Below are 23,601 nucleotides of genomic sequence, written 5' to 3'. Positions count from 1 at the left end.
AAACTGATACCACATTATTTGGTGTACAATACTGCTGTTCAATACTACCATAAAATTTTCTACCAGCTCACGAATATCCCAAAATTTAGTTCACAATGTGGAACCCTTGTTGAACCATATAAATATTTATTACACTAATAAAGTAAATTGCCCTCGCAGCATTACCGGCGTTGTGTGTATATGAGACTAGGGAGTTGTTATTTGGTTCTACGGCATTTTGAGGTCTAATAATGACTCTAGGGTTAATATGCGGAATTTTTTTGTAAGAGGACGGATATCAGAAAATGAGCTCTTAACTGTTCCAATTCGTATTGATGTATTTTGTAAAATTTTTGCTGGGTTAAAATAATTGATGCTGGCGCACTTCCGAAGTTCTATGCAGCAGTATAGCTCACCTCGAAATGTGCTAAAATGTATAAATGGTATATATCTTAAGACATTTCCGTAACATAAAACAAGTAGGAGTTTGTTTATCGTTAAGTTCATGTTCAATATTCGGTAGCTGGCAGTGTAAGTATTCTCCTACAATAGCACATAAGTGCATGATACCGTACGCGCATTCCATATTGCTGCACATTACATAAGAAACAACTTGTCACAATTGTTCGTATGCATAGACTGTACAACCATGGACTTTGCTTTAATGTAAGTAAAAATCGATAAATCGATAATTCACAGCCTTTAGCTTTCTACTAGTATTAAAAACTTTCTCTTTGGAGTGCTGTGCATATTGTTACGGTGACGTGAAGAAAGGCGTGGATAGAAGAGGTGTAAACAGAGTGTATTTACAAGGCTGAGAGCACCGTGCAGGCCAGGGCGCAAGATCCTCTTCTACTGCTAGCTTTGTCCCTGAATCCGGACGTTCTAGTGTCATCTTCTTTTGGCTGCTACCCGACACATGTCCAAATGTTGTACATAGTCTGTGTACTAGGTCTTGCTATTCTTCCTCTCCGGCTGAGATATAACCCCCGTGGCTGAATGCGCCGTCGCGGTGCTAATTAAGCGACACCGGGCGAGGACCGTGGTATGGTTTCAGTCGGGCAACGTTAACAATGTCCTTTGTAGAACGGTGAGGAGTAGTCGATGAAACGGCAGGCGATATTTCGTACGTGACAGCTGTCACTTTAGGGGCGACACGGTGAGGTCAAGAATAGGGAAAGAGGAGCTTTTCATAAAGTCCCACGCTACGCGACACGGCGACCACACCAGTACAAGCAATCCCGGCGGAAACTGAAGGCTTTGGTGCCGGGAGTCGTAACGCGTATTCTGGGAGACATGCGATGAGAGCAGGCTAGAGCGGGCAACTTGGAGAGCGTCGTCAGCACGAGCAGCGACGGCTGCTTCGACATACTCACTCGTGGGCTGACAAGGCGGTAGAAGGGTGTCAAGCGGCAAAGCTGGCTCACGGAAGTAGAGCAAGTAGAATATGAACGAGGCTGCAGTGTCGTGACGGGACGAATTGTACGCGAACGTGACGTAAGGTAACGTCGCGTTCCAGTCGCGATGGTCGGTGGAGACGACATAAACAGCATGTCTGTAAGTGTCCTGTTGCGCCTCTCCGTGAAGCCATGAGCCTGCGGGTTTTAAGCAGTTGAGACTTTGTGTTTTGTGGCGCACGCACGAAGAATGCCCTCAACCACTCAGAGCAAGAAATGGCGGCCCCGACCAGTAAGAAGCTGGTGAGGTGCTCCATGGTGGAGAATGACGTCGCGCAGAAGGAGGTCGCAAACGTCGGATGCGAAGTTGTTGGGAAGAGCACGGGTAATGGCGTACGGCGTCGCGTAATCGCTGGCGACTACTATACACTTGTTGTCCGACGTAGATTCCGGGAAGAGACCAAGGGGATCGACACCAACACGAAAAAAATGGCTCGGTGGGGATGTCCAGCGGTTGTAGGGTACCTCGTGGTGACGCGGTAGGCTTCTTGCGGCGCTGCCATAGGTCACACGGGGCCACATAACGTCGGACAGAACGGTAAAGGCCGGAAAAAAAAAAAAAACTCCGACACGCACTGTCGTAAGTCTGGGAAACAGCGTGGTGACCAGCCGTAGGTAAGTCGTGAAGTTCTTTGAGGATGTCTAAACGTAGGTGGTCAGGGACAACAAGCAGGAGCTCAGGGCCACTCGGACGGAGATTCTGGAGGCAAGGAATGTCATCCTGTAGTCGAAACAGATAGGTGCAGGTTAGCCGGTGTTGAGACTGTCGATAATGGATTTCAAAAAGAGATTACGGTGCTGGTCATCACTGATGTAGAGTAATCCCGAAATGGACAGCAAGCAGGATTGGGGCAGAGGTTCGGGAAGGTCAACCGGGTAACGAAATAAACAGTCGGCGCCATGATGAAGGTGACCAGACTTGTAGGCGACGGACCAGGAATAGGATTGAAGGCGTAGTGCCAGTGACCCAAGCATCCAGTGGGATCTTTCAGCGAGGAGAGCCAACATAACGCATGATGATCTGTGACAGCAGTGAAGGGCCGTCCATACAGGTAGGGGCGAAACGGGCAATATATGAGAACAGTGTTCACTCCAAGTGTCGTTTTCAATGTATGAGCTCTCCGAGACACCAAAAATTTCCACTGTTTGCTTGCTTTATGTTACTTGCATTACTTTTAGGCGGGCTTCGCAAAAATGTTCATGTGGTGACAATAATCGCATTGCTCCCCTATTTTCTTATTTTGTTTTGATAGATTGTGGTTTTACAGTGTGGCTGACCTGCCCTTTCCCCTAATAGCCACTATCAAAGGTATTATCAAAGCTATCAGTGCCACTATCAAAGCTAACAAAAACGCACCTCTTATGGCACCCTCCGCAAAAAAAGAGTGGATCTACGGTTAGTTTAAAACGACTGATGTAGACTGAAAACAAATCGTGTTAGTTTTTTATCCATGGCACTAATGACGTTACTCATAGAAATCTCTGTTCATTTCTTGATTCCGTTATTCGAAATAGCGCTTTAACGTTGCTCGGTCATGATTAACCCTTTCGGGCCTGGGGTTCTATATTTAGGACATTACCCAAAATTCTTCTAGTGATTACAGAACAAAACCAAAACAGCTTGTTTTCTAAAAAATAGTTCTTCAAAGATGCCTACTTCAATACATATTGCAGTTGTTCGTTTTTTGATACTGCTGAACGCTAGAAAGAGGAAGGCGTTACACTGAAGACCAGTTTGACGTCGGGGTTACCGCAAAAACCGAATTCCTAGTGTAAGTCTAAAAAAATTACACTACCAGCTTTAATTTTTGTGTGTGGGCTGAATGCTTTAAAAAGTTTAGAAAAACAAGCAAAAAATTCTGCTGGATTTAAATTTTTTAATTACCCGATGACTTGATCATGTGTCATGCCAGTAAATCGCTAATAACTTACACCCCAAGCTCATTTTGTCGTCTGTAACTCACAGTGTCCAAATATTAAGGAAAACAGACACAAAATAATCAAGGAAGCGTATACTCATGCGTAAGACTTAAAGGTACTGAAGCTGTACGGAACAGTAGCGTTTTTCCTCTTTTCGCCTCACGGAGTTGTTTATGTCTCGCCGCTGTACGACGAACCGCAGCTGGGTTCGTCCAACGCCGCCTGTATTAACATTGCCTGACGCGTCGCGCGCTTTTCAATGGGAAGGGTAGGGACGCTTAGTTCAGGCACTGATCCGCTATGTGGCGCGTGCAGGCGGACATCTCGCCTTACGTCACTGCTCGCGAGTCGCGAACGCGGCACCCACTTCTACCACATGTGTCTGTCGGCTTGCGTGTTGGGCTTCAAGGGTCGTTTCGCTTACATCTTAGCCGCGACGGGGCGCTAGTTCTGTGGCGCACTGGGGATCTCGTTCAACGTGTCGCTCGCTTCATACTTGCTGCATTTTTCAAAAGATAAAGACGGAGGCGGACTGAAGTAGTGTAAGAACATACTGATTGTCGGGTAGACATGTAGCTAACAGAAAACGATATTTTCGGATGGGCCAGCCATTATTTTACTGATATTTTTCTTTCTGGAGTATTTAGAGAAGAAAAAATTGCGTGCACGTTTTTTGTTCAGGCGCTCACTTCTACGATTACTTTCCAATAATATCACGTGCTTGTAAACTTCAGAAAATTATAGGAAACAAAAGGATAAGCAGCTGCGATCCCGCCACGCTGTCCGGGCGCTTCTACAGTACAGTCCTCAATTTTAGAAGTGCGTACCGATGCGGAGTCCGAACAGGGGGGTCAAAACAATACCTAAATGCGGAGGGGATAGAGGGGGGATGCCCCACTCAGAAAATTTCAGGGCCTGTGATCCGAGTAGATAAGCGCGCAAAGCCGGCATCAGCCTGCGGCAGCGCAAGGGATTTTGCTTCGTGACAAAGGAAGTTTTATCAGTGCCAGACCAAGACAGACAGGCATGGTGAAAAACAAGAAGGCGTAGGAGCGCCGCCTCGGGAACGCTAAACAAACTTTCCACTATTTTGCATAGTTTCCGAGAAGCGGCGCTGGCTGGCGGACACGAAAGCACGCTGGAAGGCTACGGAGCGGGGAAGGGTAGGCGAGAGCAACAGGAGAGTGGCTGTTTGGCCATTTTTCGCTCACGCGTTAGGCACTGTTTATACAGGCGGCGTTGGTTCGTCGTACAGCGGCGAGCACCCACGAGCACCCACCCTAGCTGGGTGCTCGTTCTCTGTCGCACACGGTTCTGCGCCGCACGTGGCCTCGTAACCTTCCTTCGTGGCGCGCGCTTATCGCTGCGGCGGCTGCCCTCTCGCCATCCTCCGCCACGTCCCGCGCACGGGTCCCGCGCACGTCTCATTTCCCTCCCCGCCTATCTCTCCCCTACCACCTATCTCTCCCCCTTATCGGGCCGCTGCTCCGTGCCAGGCGCTTGCGGAAGGGGGTGTGGTTTGACCTCTAGCTCCCAAGGGCAAAACTGTTCACCCCGCGAAGACTGCCCGAGGTAACGTAGTGTAGCTTGCGCACAGAAGGTTCTTGCTAGAAATAAAAAATTCAGGGCGGAAGGGGTTAAATCCGCTTTGCAAATAGCGCGCTACTGACGCAAACGAATATAACAACGTTTTTATGCCCTGCTTGCCTTCAGCTCTACGATGCCTCCGCAAGCAACTACCGCGCAGCAGCGACGTCGGATTCAGCCCCGGGAATGTGTGTCCGCTCTGTACGTGAGGGAAATGGACTCGCCACCCTCGTTTACACGTTCGAAAATAACGGATCACTAGCGTAAGTATTTGGGTACAGTGTGTTTTATTTATTTATTTATTTATTTATTTATTTATTTATTTATTTATTTATTTATTTATTTATTTATTTATTAAGTGCTCACTAACAGCGCTGGGACTTCTCGGGTGATGCACTGGGTACAGGAGGAATATAAGGCGAAAAAAAGGTAGCATATAAGGAAAGGTTGTAAAGCGATGATGACAAAAAATGTGAGATGTATACAAAAGTGGAGTGTGATCAAAGAACGCGAAGTAATTCCTGAACAACAAGAGATCAGAGGTCGTCTGTGGAGTATGCATTGGTGAATACATGCAGGTATGTAATCAAGTTGGTGCTTTTACATTACATCGCGTATTCCATTACAATAAATTCTGGGAATAGGTTCTGCATTCAGTCCACATTGTTGAAATGAACGGGAAAAATGAAGTACCTTACGTTTTTTTTTTTTTTCTAACGTTTCGTTTTTACAGACAGTCCATATCGAACAAGATGAAACGTAGTGCCCCCTCTCGAAATAACAATGCTCGTGCTCTTTTCGGGCGTTTGATCCCGCTTTATTTTTACCTACATAAAAGTACTAGCAATTGCGAGAAGATTGAAAACCTTTACTTGAGCTCCACAAATCAAACGTAAAGGTTTGTCCAAGCGTAAGTACTGCATTACTTACGAACTCCTAAAGGTGCCTTAAATAGGCTTCCAAGAGTCGCTATTTCAGGTGGGCTATCACTCGATTACGTATTCACGACAACATGCACCAGAACATTACAGCTATGCGCAGTACAGGGAGTCTGCAAGCAAGCAAAAAAGGTCGTTGTTTGTTTCTTGTCTACATTTTAATTATCGTCGCCATCCAAGAGAGCACTGACGTTTCTTTTCGGGTGTGACGTAGCCTCTATAACGCAGCTGGCGATGAAGACCTCGGCGCCGCTATAGGCGGGTTCCATCACTGCTGCAGCCAATCAATGTTCCCGGCTATGGGGGAAGCTGCAGGTAGTTTCGGCTGTTCGGGCGGTCGTCTATGTGAGTGACACACCGGCAGGGCGTATCCTTGCTTTGAGGCAATAATAATAAAAATAATAATAATAATAATAATTCCTTTATTACATATAACAGAAAACGGCACAGTCACAGGCCTGCCAAAGCCAAAGTGGGCTTGAAGGGTAGCGCCTGGCAGGCAGCGAAAATCACGGCACATAGCCGAACATGAAACAGCAACAGAAGCATCTAGTTAGGATGGTGCGATATAACCGTCAGTGAGAAAAAAATACCAGGGTAAACTGTAAAACCATTACAGGCTATACTCTGCCACAGAGTGAAGGGAAAAATAACGAACAAGCCAATAGTGGTTGGCATCGGCGGCAAGTACGGAGTCGGGCAACTTCAGGGCGAAAGGCACGTAGGCGTTTTTTTAGGGGTGAAGCTCCTAAAGCCATGGGTCTGTCAATCCCTTGTGACTCGTGGTACGTGACCGCCGCATGCTTTCGGAGATGTCGCAAAGTGGGCCGCGTTGCACGCGCAAGAACCGGCTGCAACCGGCAGCGCAAACTCGGCACCGGGAGCGCGAGCTTGTCTGTGTTCGCCAACGGAGGCGCGAGCGCACGTGCACTGCGAGGGGGAGATCACGCAAGAGATCACGCCACGAACGCAGGCAGTCGTTCTCTGAGATCGAACGAGACGCAAGGACCTTTGCTCGTTTCCTCTCGTCTTGTTCGGGCACAAGTTCGCCCTAAATAAAAGTTCTTTCTTTACCGTTGTGTCCCACCCTACGTGACAAATTGTGGTAGAGGTGCGGGGTAGTCCTCGATGGCGCGGGGTCTTTCACCAGGTCTGGGCCTGGGAGCATTGACTCCGAAAATAAAAGTTGACTTGTACAATGTACGCACACAGTCTTACGTTTTCTTAATGATGTAATGGGCGAACTTTCACGGGAGAGTTACTGTTACCGATGATCTCCCCCTCTCGAGCTTCGCCCCACTTAACATTCATTCCGTGGATATGGCGTGATTTTTTTTTTTTTCAGTTTACAACGACTGTTCACTACAAACAGAGTGGGTGGCAATTTATTGAAGAACGACAGCACATAGTAGCGCCGCATTCTTTGGCCATACCTTGTTAAACACCTTGATATGCGATACAGATCTCTTGGTCTAAGGCTACGCGTAGGAATGTGTTTTTTTTTTTGTAGTCACTCGTATAAAAATGCTTTAACACGATTGTTTTCATTAACAGCATAGTAAAATCGGCCAATTGTAACGTTGTAAAAATACTTGTACTTCCGGGGAGGCAAAGGTTATGGGCTACATTTTTTAGTAAAGAGCTTAGAATGGAATTCAGCCTCTGCTGCCATCGAACTGCTCAGGGTCCATACACTGTAATGCCGTAACCAAGAACACTATAGCCCAGGGCATGCAGAATAATCTTCCGCACTGATAACGGCATAAAGTAATACAAGTTGTATAAAATGCACAAAAGCGCACGCAGAATTTTACAGACGTATGCTAGAGGAGAATTCCATATCAAGTCATTGTCAAAGATTAGTTGGAGATATTTTACAGACAAAGCATACTTTACTGCTTTGCACGTACAAGAAGGACATGAGGATGTGTGGTAAATTAACGGGTAATCATGCACAACATTCTTTAACGGACTGTGGAAGCACACAAGTTTCGTTTTAACTAAATTAACTATAATTAAGTTAGCAGCAAACGAGTCCATTGCATGAGTTGCAGCAGTCTGCAACGATGCAATGGCCTGATGAACGTGTAATGAGGAGAAAACTATCAAAGTGTCATCAGCATACTGAAACAGTGGAATGGAAACTGCTCTACAAAGATCATTGACAAAAAGATCAAAGAGCAATGGGCTTAGTATCGAACCTTGAGGAACTCCATTTTTTATCGGTGAAAGGCTGCTGCGAGACTCTCCTAGGGAAACACAGTGGCGCCGGCCGTGCAAAAAATTTTGAAGCAACTGCAAGAATGGTCCTCTAAATCAAAGTAAGGAAAGTTTACGTCACAGAAGATTGTGCGGTACACTGTCAAATGCTGTCTTAATATCTAAGAACAGAGCCTAGGCAACTTGATTATGTTCGCAAGCCGAATTCAACAAGTCAGAAAAGTTTTCAGAGTTTCAGTGAACCTTCCTTGAACTAACACGTATTGGTGAGATGAAATAACATTGTGAGTGTCTCAAAAGTCTGCCATAATTCGAAACAGGTATTTTTCTACTATCTTGGCGATGAATGATAGAATAGACTCTCGCCTATGGTTTTCTATTTTGCTACAATCCCCTCCTTTGTGAAGCGGAGTAAGTATCGCTGCTTTCATGTCAGTTGGTGTGTTGCCTTTCGAGGGAATTTTAGAGAGCAAAATGCCCTCTAAAGTTCGGAGTACATCAGCAACAAACATTTTTCTCGTACCATTTCTGAGCTCCTTTCCTGCATTAAGCCGTTTTTTAAGCTACTTTTTTTTTAAATTCATCGGCTCTGATTGTTTTAGAGATGCTGTGGCCTCAAGAAAACTGCCACGCGTGTAAGACTCTTGTCCTGGCTTTTGTTCCTTTGTAAAACATGACTTAAAGACTGTGGTTCACTCCGATTCTGGGTGACTATTCTCAATGTAGCCCGGCTACTTTGTCAAATCAGCTTCCTCTCCACATCCAGCTTGAAAATGCGACATACGTAAATAATTACTTACTGTCTGCCTTATACGGTAGAACTTCAAATCTACAGATAGCAGTTGCGTGCTTGTAACTGCAAAACTTCTACTCCTCCTTTCAGATATACAGAATCACAGAAAAGTGAGTTTACAGATGTGCCCGATGTGGTCGATATTACCTATGAGAGGGGTAAGTGAACCCGTATTTCAGAGAACTTGTCTACAACTCTCTAAGACAGTCTTGCAGCTGATAATTCCTAATGCGTTATCGCCGTGCAGCGTCCACAAGAATGGCTTTAGAAAAGCTGCGTAGGGGCGAGACACGTGCCATAGCAGCTCAGAAAGCTTTAATATTATCTTATTATCTGAAGGGCAAGACATCACATATATTGTCTACGTGAGTAAAAAAGCGCTTGATGTGTGCGTAAAAAAGCGCTGCCTGCAGCAGTATTGGACCAATTGACTCTGTTCACTAACTGGCCCGTTGGGGCCCGGCCCGTCGGACCAAAAAATAAAAATGTAGAAATAACTTTGAAACACAGAAATCGTAACCAGGCCCGTCAAGTACACCTATTGATGAAGGATTGTAAAGATTGTAAATATTGTAAAGAATATTCGAGAAATTGCTTCCAGGCATTCACTTTATATTTCGTTTACGTGTTTTTAGTTCCAGCACCGTCCTAGTTTTTTTTTCGTGAATGAAATGAAGCAAACTTTGCTTTTTCTTGTAATGATTTTGCTTTTACGGTCCATCTCCTGAACCGTTCTGTGCTCGAGATTTGTCACCGGGAAGGAAACAAAATCACTTTCCTAAATTTATTAATACCATCTTCACCGCACTGTTTCTAGTGCTGAGCAGCGAGGATGGAAAGCGCACCACGTCAACGCAAGAAGCCTATATGCCGCGCTATTATGTTAGTATATCTGCGAGGCAAAATATCACATACATATTGTGCTTGGATGAAGAAAGCGCTGCACCGACGCCAACCGGACTTTAATCTAATGCAACCGTTTGGGGCCAAACTCTACATATCCGGAATATTTTTTCTGAGCGTTCCAAAGCAAACACAATACCTCTTTCAAGTGTGCTAGAGCTTTGTGTCATAGTCAAACAAATATATTTACTGGGACAGCTGCTACTACGAGGCGTTAAAATTAAACAAATAAGCATATTTAGTTTACACAACGAAGACACCTGTAAGTCGCGCTCCATGTGTCCGGCTTCTGCTGCATAAAAAAAATGCTATAATAAAAACAACGTAATAAAGAAACAAATAAACTGGCGCCATTGAAATTTGAACGCGTGAGATTTCGGATTCAATGAATGCACCCTGCCTAGTAAACTAGAGGCACTAGGGATTTGTTTCCGTAAGAGGCGCAGGAGAGGTTGGTATCTATCGCATTTCACAATCGTAGCGCAGGCACCACACGTGGTCAAGTGAGAGCAAAGAGCGCTCGCAACACAATACTAGAGCTTCACCGTCCTTGCATCTCAGGTTACTGCAGGTATCATATGCTGTGCTACCGAGGGAATCAAGGAAGTAAAGAGCTTGAGGTAGCATTCTTGATCTACAGAGAGATAGCCGGGAATTCCTGTGAATTTTCGGCTATCGATCGCTACAATATTACTGCAGTTCTACAATACTATATTCCACAATATTACTGTAGTACATTTCTGTAATACAACTGAGAGGGTCATGCCGCAGTGATCAAGCTGAGCAGAAAGTAGAGGTATGATAGTGCGCGTTCGGCATCAAAGTTTATTTATGAGAATAACGCTGTTGATAGTTAATAATATACGAGGATTTCGAATGAGAAACGGACGACGAAAACACTAGGGCGCACGATAATTCTAGCCAAAAAAAAAAAAAAAACGAAATTGAAGTCGAATTCCTTCCATCTGCTAAGCGGTTGTGCAAGATTGCAATGTGCTAGGCGTGGCCGACATCTCAGGGTGGAGAAGAGAGCAAGGCCAGATCTGCAAAAAAAAAAAAAACAAAAAAAAAAACGTCACTATACTCGACGGCAACAGACGTTGCCGCTGCGCCTCATCACCGCGGCGGGATGTTACTCCGTGGCGCAAGTAGCGCGTTACTGGGAATATTTTGAACATGGCACGACCAGTTTTCGTGATTTCTTGGACTTCATATTGCCGCGAACCATACATTGGGTTTGTTTATTTGTGTTTTGCTTTTACCGCCCGGCTGCGCCGGTCTGCGTTATCTCTGCGCCAAGGGAAGCGCGTGGTCCATTCTTTCTTTCTGTGCCGCATGTGTTATCTGTTGTGATAGGGAGAGCATTCCGATCTAACGTGAACAGCCCAGAATAATCTTCTTGGATCTACTATGTTCTCGATGCGAATCGACGTTTCGAGAACCACGCGCGCCGAAAGATAAAAAGCCTGCAGTGCGGACGCCGGGGCATTCGATTCGACGACACTCGCCTGTGCAAGTCACTTTGTTGACCGCTGCTTCGCCGCCTCTGTATTCTTTTGAGTTGTTAGGGGAGCACAAGTTCGCTCCAATAAACGTATTTGTCATTCAAGACAACTGCTTCGTCCTTGTCTTCGTGACAATATGCTTATGAACTAGTGCAGCGACAACACGCAAACTACGGGAGAAAAGGCAGACGATACCACGCATTCATAGCAATCTTCTTTGAAATCGCGCGTGCCCGTTGACATCCGGGTCCGTCGCATAGGCGAAGTGACACCGCGTTGGCGTTCTTAAAGGTGTTGTGCCACCAAATTTTAAGTCTGTAAAAAGCCTGCTGTAGGCTTCCTCTGCATGCAACGACCCTCAACACGAAGTGCTGGGTACAGCAAGCGCTTAATATATATTTTAATTCGCTTCTAAAAATTACCTAAATGCTCTTCTGGAAATCGGGACCCATCGCTAGCGCCACTAACCATGACGTCAGTGAATTGCCAGCGCCGCAAAGTTTGTGACGTCATACAACGCTAGCGACTCGGGCGACGTGAACGTGAACTCCAGTTACCACAGTTTGTTTGGTCGCTTGGTCGTATCGACACACTATACCGATACGACGACGACGCGACGCCGGCGAGTCGTTAAACCTAGAGTGAACTACTCTAGTTAAAACATCGGCCGACTGCCGAATTGCCAGACCGCGTTGTCACACCACGCCGACGGCGACACAAATACGTCGGCCGATGGAAAGTCGCCATAGTGTGACTGACTCGCCGACCGAAGACGCCAACAAAACCGGTCGCCTGACTGGTCGCACGACGCGTCGTCAATCGACCGAGACGCGAGAACTGCGCCCCGACAACATTCGTGCCGCAATGAACGCGGCTCTATTTTGTTAGTTTCTGGAGGGTAATAAGCTCAGTAAGTTCCATGAAGCCCATACAACTCAACACTAGCGCTAATGCGATCCGTATTTTGGCGTTCGACGCTTCGGCCGTGCTCTTCGGCGACGCCGCTACCCCGGAATGTGTGTGCGATCGGCTCGCCTGTTGAAAATATAAGGTCAGTTTCGTGCAGAAGAACAGTTACGTAGGGTAATTTGGGTAATAAGGGATCAGTATCGGCAAAGGTTTTTAACGTAAAACGTAAAACCAAAGTACGGCAAGCACTATCCCTTCAGTGCAAAATCGCAGTCGCAGCCGGGCACACTTATTTTTGCGAGCGCTTTCGCAGAAGAGCAGAGTTGATGGCGATAAGCTGTCGCGGGGGCTTCGCGGAACCTTGCTGCGCAAGCGCTATTTAAAAAATGTGAGTTTACAAGCCAGGAATTCTGTAAACTAGCTAGTAAACACCGACGTACGACTCCAAGGATGGGCCTCCATCTAGTACACCGGCCATATCGCGAAGCGGAATCGTTTGTTCGCTGGCTCAGTGGTCTCGCGCGTTCCGCCAATCCGGTCAACGTTGCCGGTTCGATTCGCGGCGGGGGCAGCTTTTTTTTTTTAGCGTTTTTTTTAGCATTTTTATGGTTTGCAAATCCATGGTTTTCATTTGTCTGCATCCGAGGATGCAGACAAAGAATCCAGGTCGGAGCTGTCGCGGCTTGACGTGACGAGTTGGCGTGTTTACTTCCGTGGTGAAGCGCGTATGTGGAGGAGCAGACGCCGCAGTAAAGTCGCAACGTACCGCAGCGCCGCATGGTAGACACGCGTGGCAGAGCGTCCGCGCAACCATAGCCTCCTATATAACCTACTAAAGGAGGCTATGGCGCAACGCATTGACGTCACTGCTTGAATCGGCGCCCAGAAACCGAAACCGAATCCTGTTCACATGAATCGTGCGATAATAAATTTTTCACTCAGAATATGTGCGTGTGAGAGCATGTATCATGCTTTCTAACGAATTATAAAACGTTTGCAACAAAGAATGCACAAGCAACAAATTTGGTGGCACAACACCTTTAACTTGTTCCCGAGTATAATAGTAAAAAATGAACCAAGCTTGCCTTCAGCAAGAGGTAGGGCGAGGCACCCTGAAATAATAATTCAGAACAAATTCGCGCTTGTAACGCGAACAGAATGTGAGAATGGCATAAACATGCTTAGGGACACTATAACTGCAATAATCACCGAACCTGCGGCTGCAATTGGTGGACGAAAACATAAGAAAGCTGGTAACAACCATAATAAGGAATGAATTGTTTGAAAACTGAAAAATAGAATTGGAAAACGCATAGCAGGCAAATCAACTTTCCGGACTTCGCCATCGCCACCGGACTTCCGGAATTTCGCCATTGATTACTAGAAACAAGCAAGGTTACGGACATCCGATTTTGCAGCGTGGCAGACTGATAAAAAACTTTCATGAATTGAAACCAACAATAAAAGGTCGCGCTACTGACAAAGCTGCATTGAAAGGCAAAACTGGTGACATAACGAACGCCTAGATGAGATTATAAAAGTAGAGAAAAGTCTCGATGTAGATGTGTACGCTACCATTGTTGAACCAGAAAGCAGTACTATAGGAATTATCATGCCCCAAAAAGTTTTAGCAGTAAATAAAAAAAAGAGGCTTGAAAGTTATTTTGGGCCGACAAAGAAAAAAACGCTGCAGGAGACGACGGAATAATTGTGTATGTAAATATAATAAAAGCTTCGCTCCTGGACAGCTTGAAAAAGTGTCCTCAGAAGGTCTCAGGAGTTCAAATGCACCGTAAGCCAAGAATAACGCTTACGCAATTTTCAGAACCAAATTGATGTAAAAGCTTAATAAATGCCGACCTATAAATCTGATTCCTGTTGTATGCAAGTTGTTGGTCTATGTGATTATAAACCGCATAAGCGACACCCCAAAATTCGAACAACTGAGGGAACAGGCTTTATTTGGGAAAAATGATTCAACAGTTAGTCCCACACTGGCGAAGCTATTTATAAATCGGCGGAGCAGAATTAAGCAGAATAAACAAGGTTACGCTGAAAGGCCTAGGCTTCCAAATGTACGCTTGTCGTGATCGTGTGTGCCATGATTCGCACCGACTGGCGAGAATCGCGGCCAAGGGCTGCGGTACAAGGTTAGTTCTCATATAGCGTCATTTGCACCCGCACTGAATTATTCTTTTCGAATTTACTTAGGTATCTGTGTTCCGAATCTCTGCAAAGCATTGCTTCGTAGTTTACATTGAAGTTTCTTGCAAATTCGTAGCGCGAAACTGTATTTATATTCTGTATTCTTCTTGTGCGGATTTTACGACGCCCGCATTTTACGACGCTTTTTCACGGTCCCGAGAAAATCGTATAATCGGAATTCTATACTGCACTTGAAGATACGTACAAATACGATTATCATCCAAAACACATCAGTGCTTATTCAAATCCGAGAGTGGAAATAATGCTTACATTATCTGCAGACATGCATGCGGCAGGCCCTCACGAGTAATGAACAGTATGCTACGTACGCTACATGTGCCACTAAAGGAATGATATGCGAAAAACCCACAAAACCGGTAATGATTCATGGTGGAGACTAACTCAGCACCTCCTAATATAATAAACACACAAGTCAGTTCAACTAGGCGTGGTAAGAATGACGGAAAAACTGTTGTAGATATAAAATAAGCGTGATAAATTGGAGAGCAAAGTCGAGTGGAAACCTCTTAGCTCAAAATTAAGAGAACGAACTGACGTTCGGTAGGGCACGTAGTGCTGACAACCACTGGGCAACCAGTGTTACAGAACGGGTACCGAGATGTGGGAGTAAAAGAGAGGGAATCCAAATGAATCGATGGCGAAATGAGAACATAAAATACGGAGCAAAGAACAAATTCAGGCAGCAAAGGAGGGAAGTCGGTGGAAGCTTAAAGGGACCCAGAAAAGCCTTCTGTAAAAGTTACAAAAGGCATGTATTGTCACGTAGCACCAATATAGCGATGCAATGCCGTTGGAATTATTGATCTACATTCAGTATTAGCTGCGCCAGAAGCAATTAAATGCACCTCTCCCCACTTGCCGATCGACTCCTCCTCCCTCTCTGCCTCCTTCAAAGCAGCTAGCTACATTCCTGCGCCTAGGCTCGCGTCAATCACTGCGGGCCCGCCTTTGCCGCCTTTGCCTCGGGATCGCGCAGGAAGGAGGAAGAGCAGCCGGAAGCCAATGGCAGTGACGCCGCCGGCGGCCGACCTTGCCGGCGATTGGGCGAATCAGGGGGCGCCTTCGCCGTTGCGTCACCAGCGATCGCCATTGCGTCACCCGCGGTCGCCGTTGCGTCAGCCGCGGTCGGCTCGCTGCGGCGTCGCGCTCATCGGCTGAGAAAGGCGATCTTCAAAAATTGTTTACAAATTATCTGTACAACGTATGGGGCTCACACTTGGCTAAAAAATCCCACGTTATGTGTTCTACCACCTGAATGCATTTGATTGCCACCTTCACAAAGCTTTTCGGGGTCCCTTTAAGCAAGAAGTCTTCCTGCAGTGGACATTCGTTGTGCGGTGATGATGATCTATCCGAGGTTTTTTAACACGAATGCCCGGCTACACCAAGATCTCAGTGACGTCATATATACGTCACAGAAGTGACGTCACCGGAAAAGCTGCCATTGACGCGGCGGCGCCCTGTTTCGAGCCCACGAACTCTGTCGCCACAACGGGAGGTACGTGGCACTCTGCCCACTGCGCTATGAACAGAGACGTGAGCAGCTCTACGAACGCGCCTTATGCCCTTCCCTATGACTCATTCAGGTGGTGCTGTCGTCTAGGAGAGGCGAAGCGAAGTAGTGCATTATGACGCTAATGAGCGCCGACAGTTAGCGCCTCGATTCCAGCGCCTTCGTGTACGGAGGACGCGCGTGCATTGTGGCACCCTCCGCTGTTTTTTGTTTCTTGCATGTCGGTGTCACTTCGTCTGGTGGAGTCAGGCTCGCGAATGCTTCGCACATGAAGGATGTTCCTTTAACATTCAACTGCTCCTGTGAAGCCCCCTTTCACTTTCGTGTTTTGCGGATTCCTATGAAATAGGGGTCGACCACAATTTTTCTATTTCTTTTGTGTACCGTAGGTTCTATCGCTCTTAAAATAGCCGCACGCCACTAAAACTGGCCAAGCTTGCACAAAGTCGCGCAAGGCTTGAGCCATGGCGAAGCTGCAGCATTTCTTTCTACGTGGGCACTGGAGGACACATCAGCACAAATTTGCACAAGTTTGAACTTGTTTGTTCACATATTCCGTGATCGCTTTGCACTGTGCTAGTAGTAGTCATCGTCATATCCAACGATTGTAGCAAACAAATTGCTATTTCGGAGCAATAACGTTGCTTTATCTGGGGCAATATAAGGAACGCAGGTGGAAACAGCACCGGAGGAAATTCCTAGAAAGCAGCTAGATGTTGCTGACAATAACAAATCTCATTTTGTCTCGTGTGTGATTTGCGTTCCGCGTTGCTGGTGATGCCATGTAAAACTTCTCGAGCGCTCTCTTGCAGACAACATCAGCACTACATTCCGTTCTACGGTTCCGTACGGGGATTACGAAGCCTGCTTTGTTGGAAAGATCGACAGCTGTGGCATGATAGGTAAGAGAAATCAAGGGGTGCCGCACTCCTACTGTTGTCGCTTTTGGGGATTTACTAGAATTATCCGGTATAAAAGCAGAACGTTCAGACATTTACAACTTGCGCTAGGGTGGCCTATCACATTAAACCCCCTTCTGACGTGGAAAGCTAAGCGAGTCACTACTGAAGCATTTTTGGCAGAGCCTTAGGATATTAGACACAGAAAAGAAGAGCAGAGAATCTGTTACTGAGTAAGCTCGTCAGTTGCGCGAACATTCGTTTGCTTTTGGTCTGGCGTTGTATGGGGGAGGCCGGTGATCACTTCATGACTTACAATTCGCGGCTTTCACTCTTTGTGTCCGGAAACGGTTAGGCGTTTAAACTAAGACCAAACGCGTTTGGAGTCCTACGTACAAAACAATCCAGAGACCACACTGCTTGCACCAGCCTGTTTGTTTCGCTGCGGCCTATTAGGCTGATTGCATTTGCCAAAAAATTCTTGACTGTTTGAAATAAAGTTCGGTGGTACCCAATTAAATATGCGAATCAATGATCCGGAGCTATGCTGCATCAACTAGATGTGTGCATAGTCCTTTTGGTGGCATTGACACAGAGATTCTCGTCCGCCATCTTTGCTGAGTGATGTCTTGTATTTTGTCTTATCGGCGGAGGCAGTGACTCCGACCATCCTAGAAACCGCCTGGAGCTCTTCAATAGCATTTTGAAACGCCGTATAATGCGTGTGAATGTTCTTATTAACCGACCATGGCGTGACTTAATTCGCTTAGATGAGAACGCGTGTATGTTGCCCTCTGTCCGGTTGTAAGGCTAACTGCTGGATGAATACCATGCTGAATTCATGGGTGAAAGCGCGGCTTCCTGGGACAGATCTGGCACCGAGTTTGAAAAATTCCGACTGATTTTCTCTCTGCTCGTACGCGAAATTATTATGGTCGGTTAAAATGTGCCTGCCGAAGGAACCATGCAAATTAGTTGGCTGGCCCATTTATAGCCCAGCATGCATCCTGAAGGGCACTTTCATGGGAGACTTCGTATGCCATACAAATGTCAACTGCAGGAGGGTGAGAGCGGTGCGGCTGTGAAGGAAGATTGCCTAGACGTATTCATGGCATAAAAGCCGTTGGGGGTGGTGGGGAACGCAGGACCCGAGGCCAAGGCTGTGCTGAGAACGTTTTTAAAGACGATAGTTTTAAAGACGATAGTCTTTCTTGGGCTAAAGAAATTTTGGTCTGTCTGTCTGTCTGTCTGTCTGTCTGTCTGTCTGTGTGACTAGACTTAGCTACCCGGCCAAAGTGAAACAGAAGCTGCGCAGTAGTCTTATATACCCCCCGCCAAATCTAGACGTCTAAGTCCGGTGTCAATCAATGTTCATACTTGCCAATATTGTTTAACAAAAACAAGACATTACGTAAATATTAGGCAGAAAATCAATGCATAAGAGATGTTTGCAGTGTTCTTTTATTAAAATATTCATGGATGCTTGGTTTTTGCGATAGCACATGGAATGCATCAACTGCAGAAAACCGTCGCCTGTTGTTGCCCGCGTTGATATATGGCTTCTGGTGGCATTGAAGAAACCAAACGGCAACAGCAGCTAGAGGTTCCACTAGATAGGTTCTACCTTCTGCTTGGAGCGCTCTGGAATAGGGCAACGTGGTTCTTTAAACGTTGTAGTAGAGTACCTCGATTCACGCGCGCCTCCGCCGTACGGCAGCGCTGACATCGAAACACCCGACATGGAACAGTGGAACGCGGTAAATTTAAATTGACTTCAGCAAACCTCTAGGGTGTTATCTTGGGAGGAACAAGACTGGAGAGGAACAGCATGTGAGTTTACCGGGAAAGAGAAAGGAGACATTTACTTTGCAGGGGCGCCAGTTGACTACAGGTTTTCGTCGATATTTGCAACGAAAGGAGAAGATACGCGGCCATTTATTTAATCATGTTTCGCCACTAGCTCATGATGATGATCTGTCCTTTGGCACGCCGTCTTCGTCCTTTTCCGCAACATCCTCCCAGCCGCGAGTGTTGCAAGTACGGATACAAAAAATGAAATGATAGTCAGTTCAGCAGCCCGTTTCCAATACGTCTAGCCGTTCGGTCTCCGGTCACTAGCAGCTTAATTTTTCATTGGTGCGTCTCCGATGGTGCTTTCGAATTAAGTTCTTGTTCATGGTAGGCGAAGAAGGCACAACGCCACTCTGTTGTGTTGCAAGAAAGAAAAAGTGAGTGGTCTTAAGTGTAGCTCGTCTCTCACGCCGTCTTGGTCGGGAATGCACTTGCCTCGACTGAACTTACGGGCCTGAACTCGCCATCTAAAAGAACATTTCAGAAGCTGCATGCAGCACTGTGGAGGCTACATTGTTGTCAACAGTCAGACCACTGAGCCCGCCCAACTCACCATGAAGGGGCCCTTAAAAGGACATTTCCGTTCTCCCTCTGGGCAGGTGGAACCGCAAGGCCCTGTCGCCTATTGTCACTTTCCTTCACGGGGAGTTAGGCGCCCTCAGTGGGCGGGGGGTTGACAACAATGTAGCCTCCACAGTGCTGCATGCAGCTTCTGAAATGTGCTATAGTTCCCTTCTGCCCAACGGCATTTGTTCATAGATAAGAAGAATGTCTAGAAACTCTGTTACTCGCTTTTACTTTGACAGTCTTATTCTGTTTCCTAGGCTTGCCCCGAAGTCTCTGTCTATTGCAGCGGTTCATGTAGGTGTTCATAAAAACGACTGACTTCTGATCGGGTATGGGCTCATTACGTTGCGTGGGGTGTTCTTCACGCTCTTCCTCTTGCGGTTGCGCACAATCTAGTGGTGACCACGGCGTGGCATTTGTGCTGGCGCTCAAGTCACCTCGTGACAATGGGATGGTTTCCACCGATGTCTTCATTGTGAGTGATGCGTCTGCACATACACTGGGATACCAGCTGGAGAGGTAACCAACGAGTTCCACGATGTTTTACGGATACGACTAGAGTGGTTGCCGAAAATATCCCTGAAAGATTGTCCTTGGTGACTTGCTGCGTGATAATTCCTGTACGGATACGCTCATCCTCGATATCTTATCAGTAAGCAGCTATACTTTGCGCGAAAATTTATGTATACATAATTTTCTGACTCTTTGTAACCCTTTCCGTAATTTTCGAAGTTCAGGAGATGTCTGTCGGTCAAGCTTATTTATGTCGTTCGGTACTTCAGTAAAAGATTCAAGAAGGATTTTAAGCATACCTAATCTCGGAGTTGGTGAATCCACAATGCATTCTCTGTTGTTTCTGGAGGTTCGGATATCTCTTGCTGGAGAGTGTCGCTTAGCCCTTTCAATTGTCCCACGACATCGCTGTCCTCGGTAGGCTGAATTTCAACAGGGAGGGTGTTCTGGCCGCGGCGCTGCTGCTGGACATTTCAGGTTCCCGGGTGGTCGGTGCGATGCGGTGCGATGCACCGAGCAGCCAGCCATGGCGGGCGCCGCTCGAGAGCAAGGCCAACGAGGGTTAGGAGATCGAGGAGTTTCCCAGGCCTCGCGTGCCTCCAAGACGTGCTGCTCCGTCATATGGAGTCCACTGAGCCGTTGCTCCCTGGTTTCATGGTACCAAAATGTTGAGGAGGAGAAGAGCTTGCTCCCAAAATTTGCCAACGAGTGAATTACGTCACACAATCTGTCTACGGGCCTCTGTTGGACCATCTGATCATGTACACCATTCAAAGATTTCTATCGAGGACGGAGGGTATCTTCCAGTTATTTTCTACGTTGCCTTCTAATTTAGTGCATGCAAATTGCACTTCCAGAGCTAGTCGCATTTGCAAAAGCCTTGAAACGAAGTATGGCTCAATTACTCGCATGCCACCGAATATTCCTGAAAAGGTGTTTGCGAAGCGGCGCGGAGAAAGGGAATGTGGTGCTTGTTAATTGACAGCAATTTAATTGACAGCAATTGAGGCCTTCGGCAGTTGCGACAATGACATTTTTCCAAACGTCCACACTCTCCTACAAGCCCTGGTGAAGCTGCCGATCAACGTTGCGACAACAAAAAGGTGCTTTTCAACTTTTCGCAGACTCAAGATGTGGAAGATATATATTGTTAGGAGTTGCTTTATGGTCTACGCCACCGGATATTTTTGTCGACGTAAACAGGATAATTAAGCAATTTGCTCATGGGAACGAACGGGTGCTGGCACCCGATTTACTTTCTTGAGTCGGGTGTGTCAGATTAGCATTGCTGTTTATCATTCACACCAATCATTTATTGTTTAAAACTCAAAAATTTATTTGAAATGCCCGTTTAGTCTCGACATGCACCTTCATGCTATGCTGTCATAAGCTCTCATTTGGAAGTCGTGACTACATGTACTTCATGTATAGTGCTTGAGCGATTTCATGTTTACCTTAAGGTATGGCGTAAATCTGATTGGAATTTTTATTTGCTCCCTTTTTTTTTGTGGAGGGTGGGGGGAGGGGCATCGTGTTTCAGTCTGTGGTACCAACATTACACTAAATATTCACAACAATGTATACTAACTCTTTCTTGCTTTCTGCATTGCATTCCCCTTCGATACATAGCATATACACAATAAATCATTATTCTATGTGTGTCGGAAGATTGTACGTGTTCCGCTCTCACTACAACTTGATGCCAGAAATCATGGCGTAATTAAGTGCTAAAGTTTGTCGTGATAACACATAAGTCCACTGCGACTGTAACTGACCAGCCATATGTGCACACACTGCGTACTTCTTTTCCTTAGTATGTTCTTGCAAAATTAGCTTTGCGAAGTTTAAAAACCATTACCTAGTGCCGCAAGGTTTGTTTTCTGCTGCGCATTTACAACTAGCATGCATGGCGTACGCAGGGGTAGAACGTTCCTGGTGCTAAAAAAAATGGCTACTATATTTGCGTGAATTCTTCAGGCGCAACTTTAATCTCCGCACATTCCCGAATTCTCTGCTGTGCAACTGTAATGAATGCCCCCCCCCCCCTCCCCTAGATGCTACCCTGGATCCGCCTGGGTGCCATCAAAAAAGGCGATCCCCAAAAATGTTGTATCCGTGTTTTGAAGCGTGGAAGTTCGCATGTTGGCAGGGTTAACTTCATTTTCTGTATCATTTGTAACTTTCGTATATTCAAAAGCCTCGAATGGTAAAACACCATTGCGCTGTTTTCAAGGTTTTCCATGGTTTGAAAAACCTCCACTCACTCGGAATTTTCTGTGATGCGGCAGACACACACATAAAACTTTGTCGAGTGTAATGTACATGGTATTACAACTGTTGTGACATGGATTCTTTGTATATGCAGAGTGCCACCTACTTGTATTTATTAACGCAACGAGCTGCCAGGCCACAAAATGCATGCAAGGCTTGACTCAGGCCTGCCCAGGACCTGTCTACGACACTTGGAACGAAGAGCTGTGCAAGTAAACAAGGCATCCCCTCAATGCTTCAAGCTATCGACCTCGATTTGATGTATAAGTAGCACTGCGGTTTCAAGAGAGCTTACGCAAAGGCTTTGTTTATCCATGCACTCTATTGATCTCTGCCATTGTTATTGCATATTATTTTCTTACGTATATTTTGTTGATTGGAGACGTGTTACCTTCCCTAATTAGCCAAAAAAAAAAAAAACGAGGAGGCCAGATATTGGATCTTTTTGTGGAGGCTGCCGTCTCAAACGAGACCAGGCAGGACCAGAGTTGGCGATCTAGCAGCATTTGATTGTGGACACATTCATGACGTCAGTTGATTATAAAAAAGAGAAAGTTTCGTACAATTGCATACTATAAGAAAATCTGGCGTCAGACCGGCCATTTTCGCGACGTTAGACGGCCGGAAAGTGTTCTACCCTTACTCGGCTTGGCTTGCAAACAAGCTGAAAGAATATCTGTGGCTCTGATACCTCTACCTTTGGTGTTAAAATATATCCTATTGTTATGGAATTAACAAGAAAGTACTGCAATTGTATAATGTCTTTCGAATATTTTTTTGCATCACTGACTATTAACCTGTGCTGTTGTATAACAACAGCAGCACAGGTTAATTTAACAGCATGAGCAACATTGCTTGTCATATGTTACTTTCACGGCTTTTACTGCAGTCTTGCTTTATCCATTGTCTGAGCGCCATTGTGTTCGTTAATCTCTATCTACCATAGCCTTGTCCTCCCGCCATTTTGCGTGCTTACCCATCTTGAACGAATAAATAGCAGCAAGGAAACAGCAGCGTAGCGAATATCTAAAGTAATTACAAAAATCTTGGCCTATAAGCCGGTGGGCACGCGCGGAAGAAAAACATCGAAAAGGAAAATGCCGGGCTCCAATACCGGCTTGCAAAAGTCAACCCAGAGGTCGAGAGGAGTAAGGTTGAAACACCTCCAAACATTCTAACAACACACAACTACAGGGTCCGAGTTCCCTTTATTAGAATGAGTACAAAACTCTGCTCCTGAAGCCTGTTTGTCAATAAAATATATATTCTGGAGTGCCACTTATCTCCAGATCTTTAGATACCGTATTATGTCTCAGGTATCTACAGATCTACGACACTGCCCGCCACAAACACGCACCCTTGCCTGAGCTTATTTGGCGGACCGACTTTTTCTATAACACTTTCTCTCTAGCAATATTTCTCATTCATAACACTGCTCATTAGTGGTTGTAGCGTCCTCTATTTTTTTGTGGCCTTGTTGCATTTGTTTGCTACATTTGTACTCAAGAGTTCAGCAATAAAATGCGTAGGACATGCTTGTTGCGGTTGCA

At 46.0% G+C, this 23,601-nt stretch overlaps 1 protein-coding gene across 1 annotated transcript; it reads left to right on the top strand.

The window, feature by feature from the left end:
* Positions 1–4,998: 4,998 nt before the first annotated feature.
* On the top strand, positions 4,999–23,194 carry LOC144145101 (uncharacterized). Its single transcript, XM_077676594.1, has 4 exons — positions 4,999–5,206; positions 8,985–9,052; positions 16,763–16,852; positions 22,146–23,194. The coding sequence occupies exons 1-4, from the start codon at positions 5,130–5,132 to the stop codon at positions 22,265–22,267; spliced, it is 357 nt and encodes a 118-aa protein (XP_077532720.1). The 5' UTR covers positions 4,999–5,129; the 3' UTR covers positions 22,268–23,194.
* The last annotated feature ends 407 nt before the right edge of the window (positions 23,195–23,601 follow it).

This window comes from Haemaphysalis longicornis, unplaced genomic scaffold, assembly GCF_048455015.1.
Source record: "Haemaphysalis longicornis isolate Haplotype H1 unplaced genomic scaffold, Haemaphysalis longicornis Haplotype H1 scaffold_7, whole genome shotgun sequence".
NCBI lineage: Eukaryota > Metazoa > Arthropoda > Arachnida > Ixodida > Ixodidae > Haemaphysalis > Haemaphysalis longicornis.
Note: the sequence above shows the minus strand (reverse complement) of the source record. Positions and strands in the feature narration are given on the sequence as shown.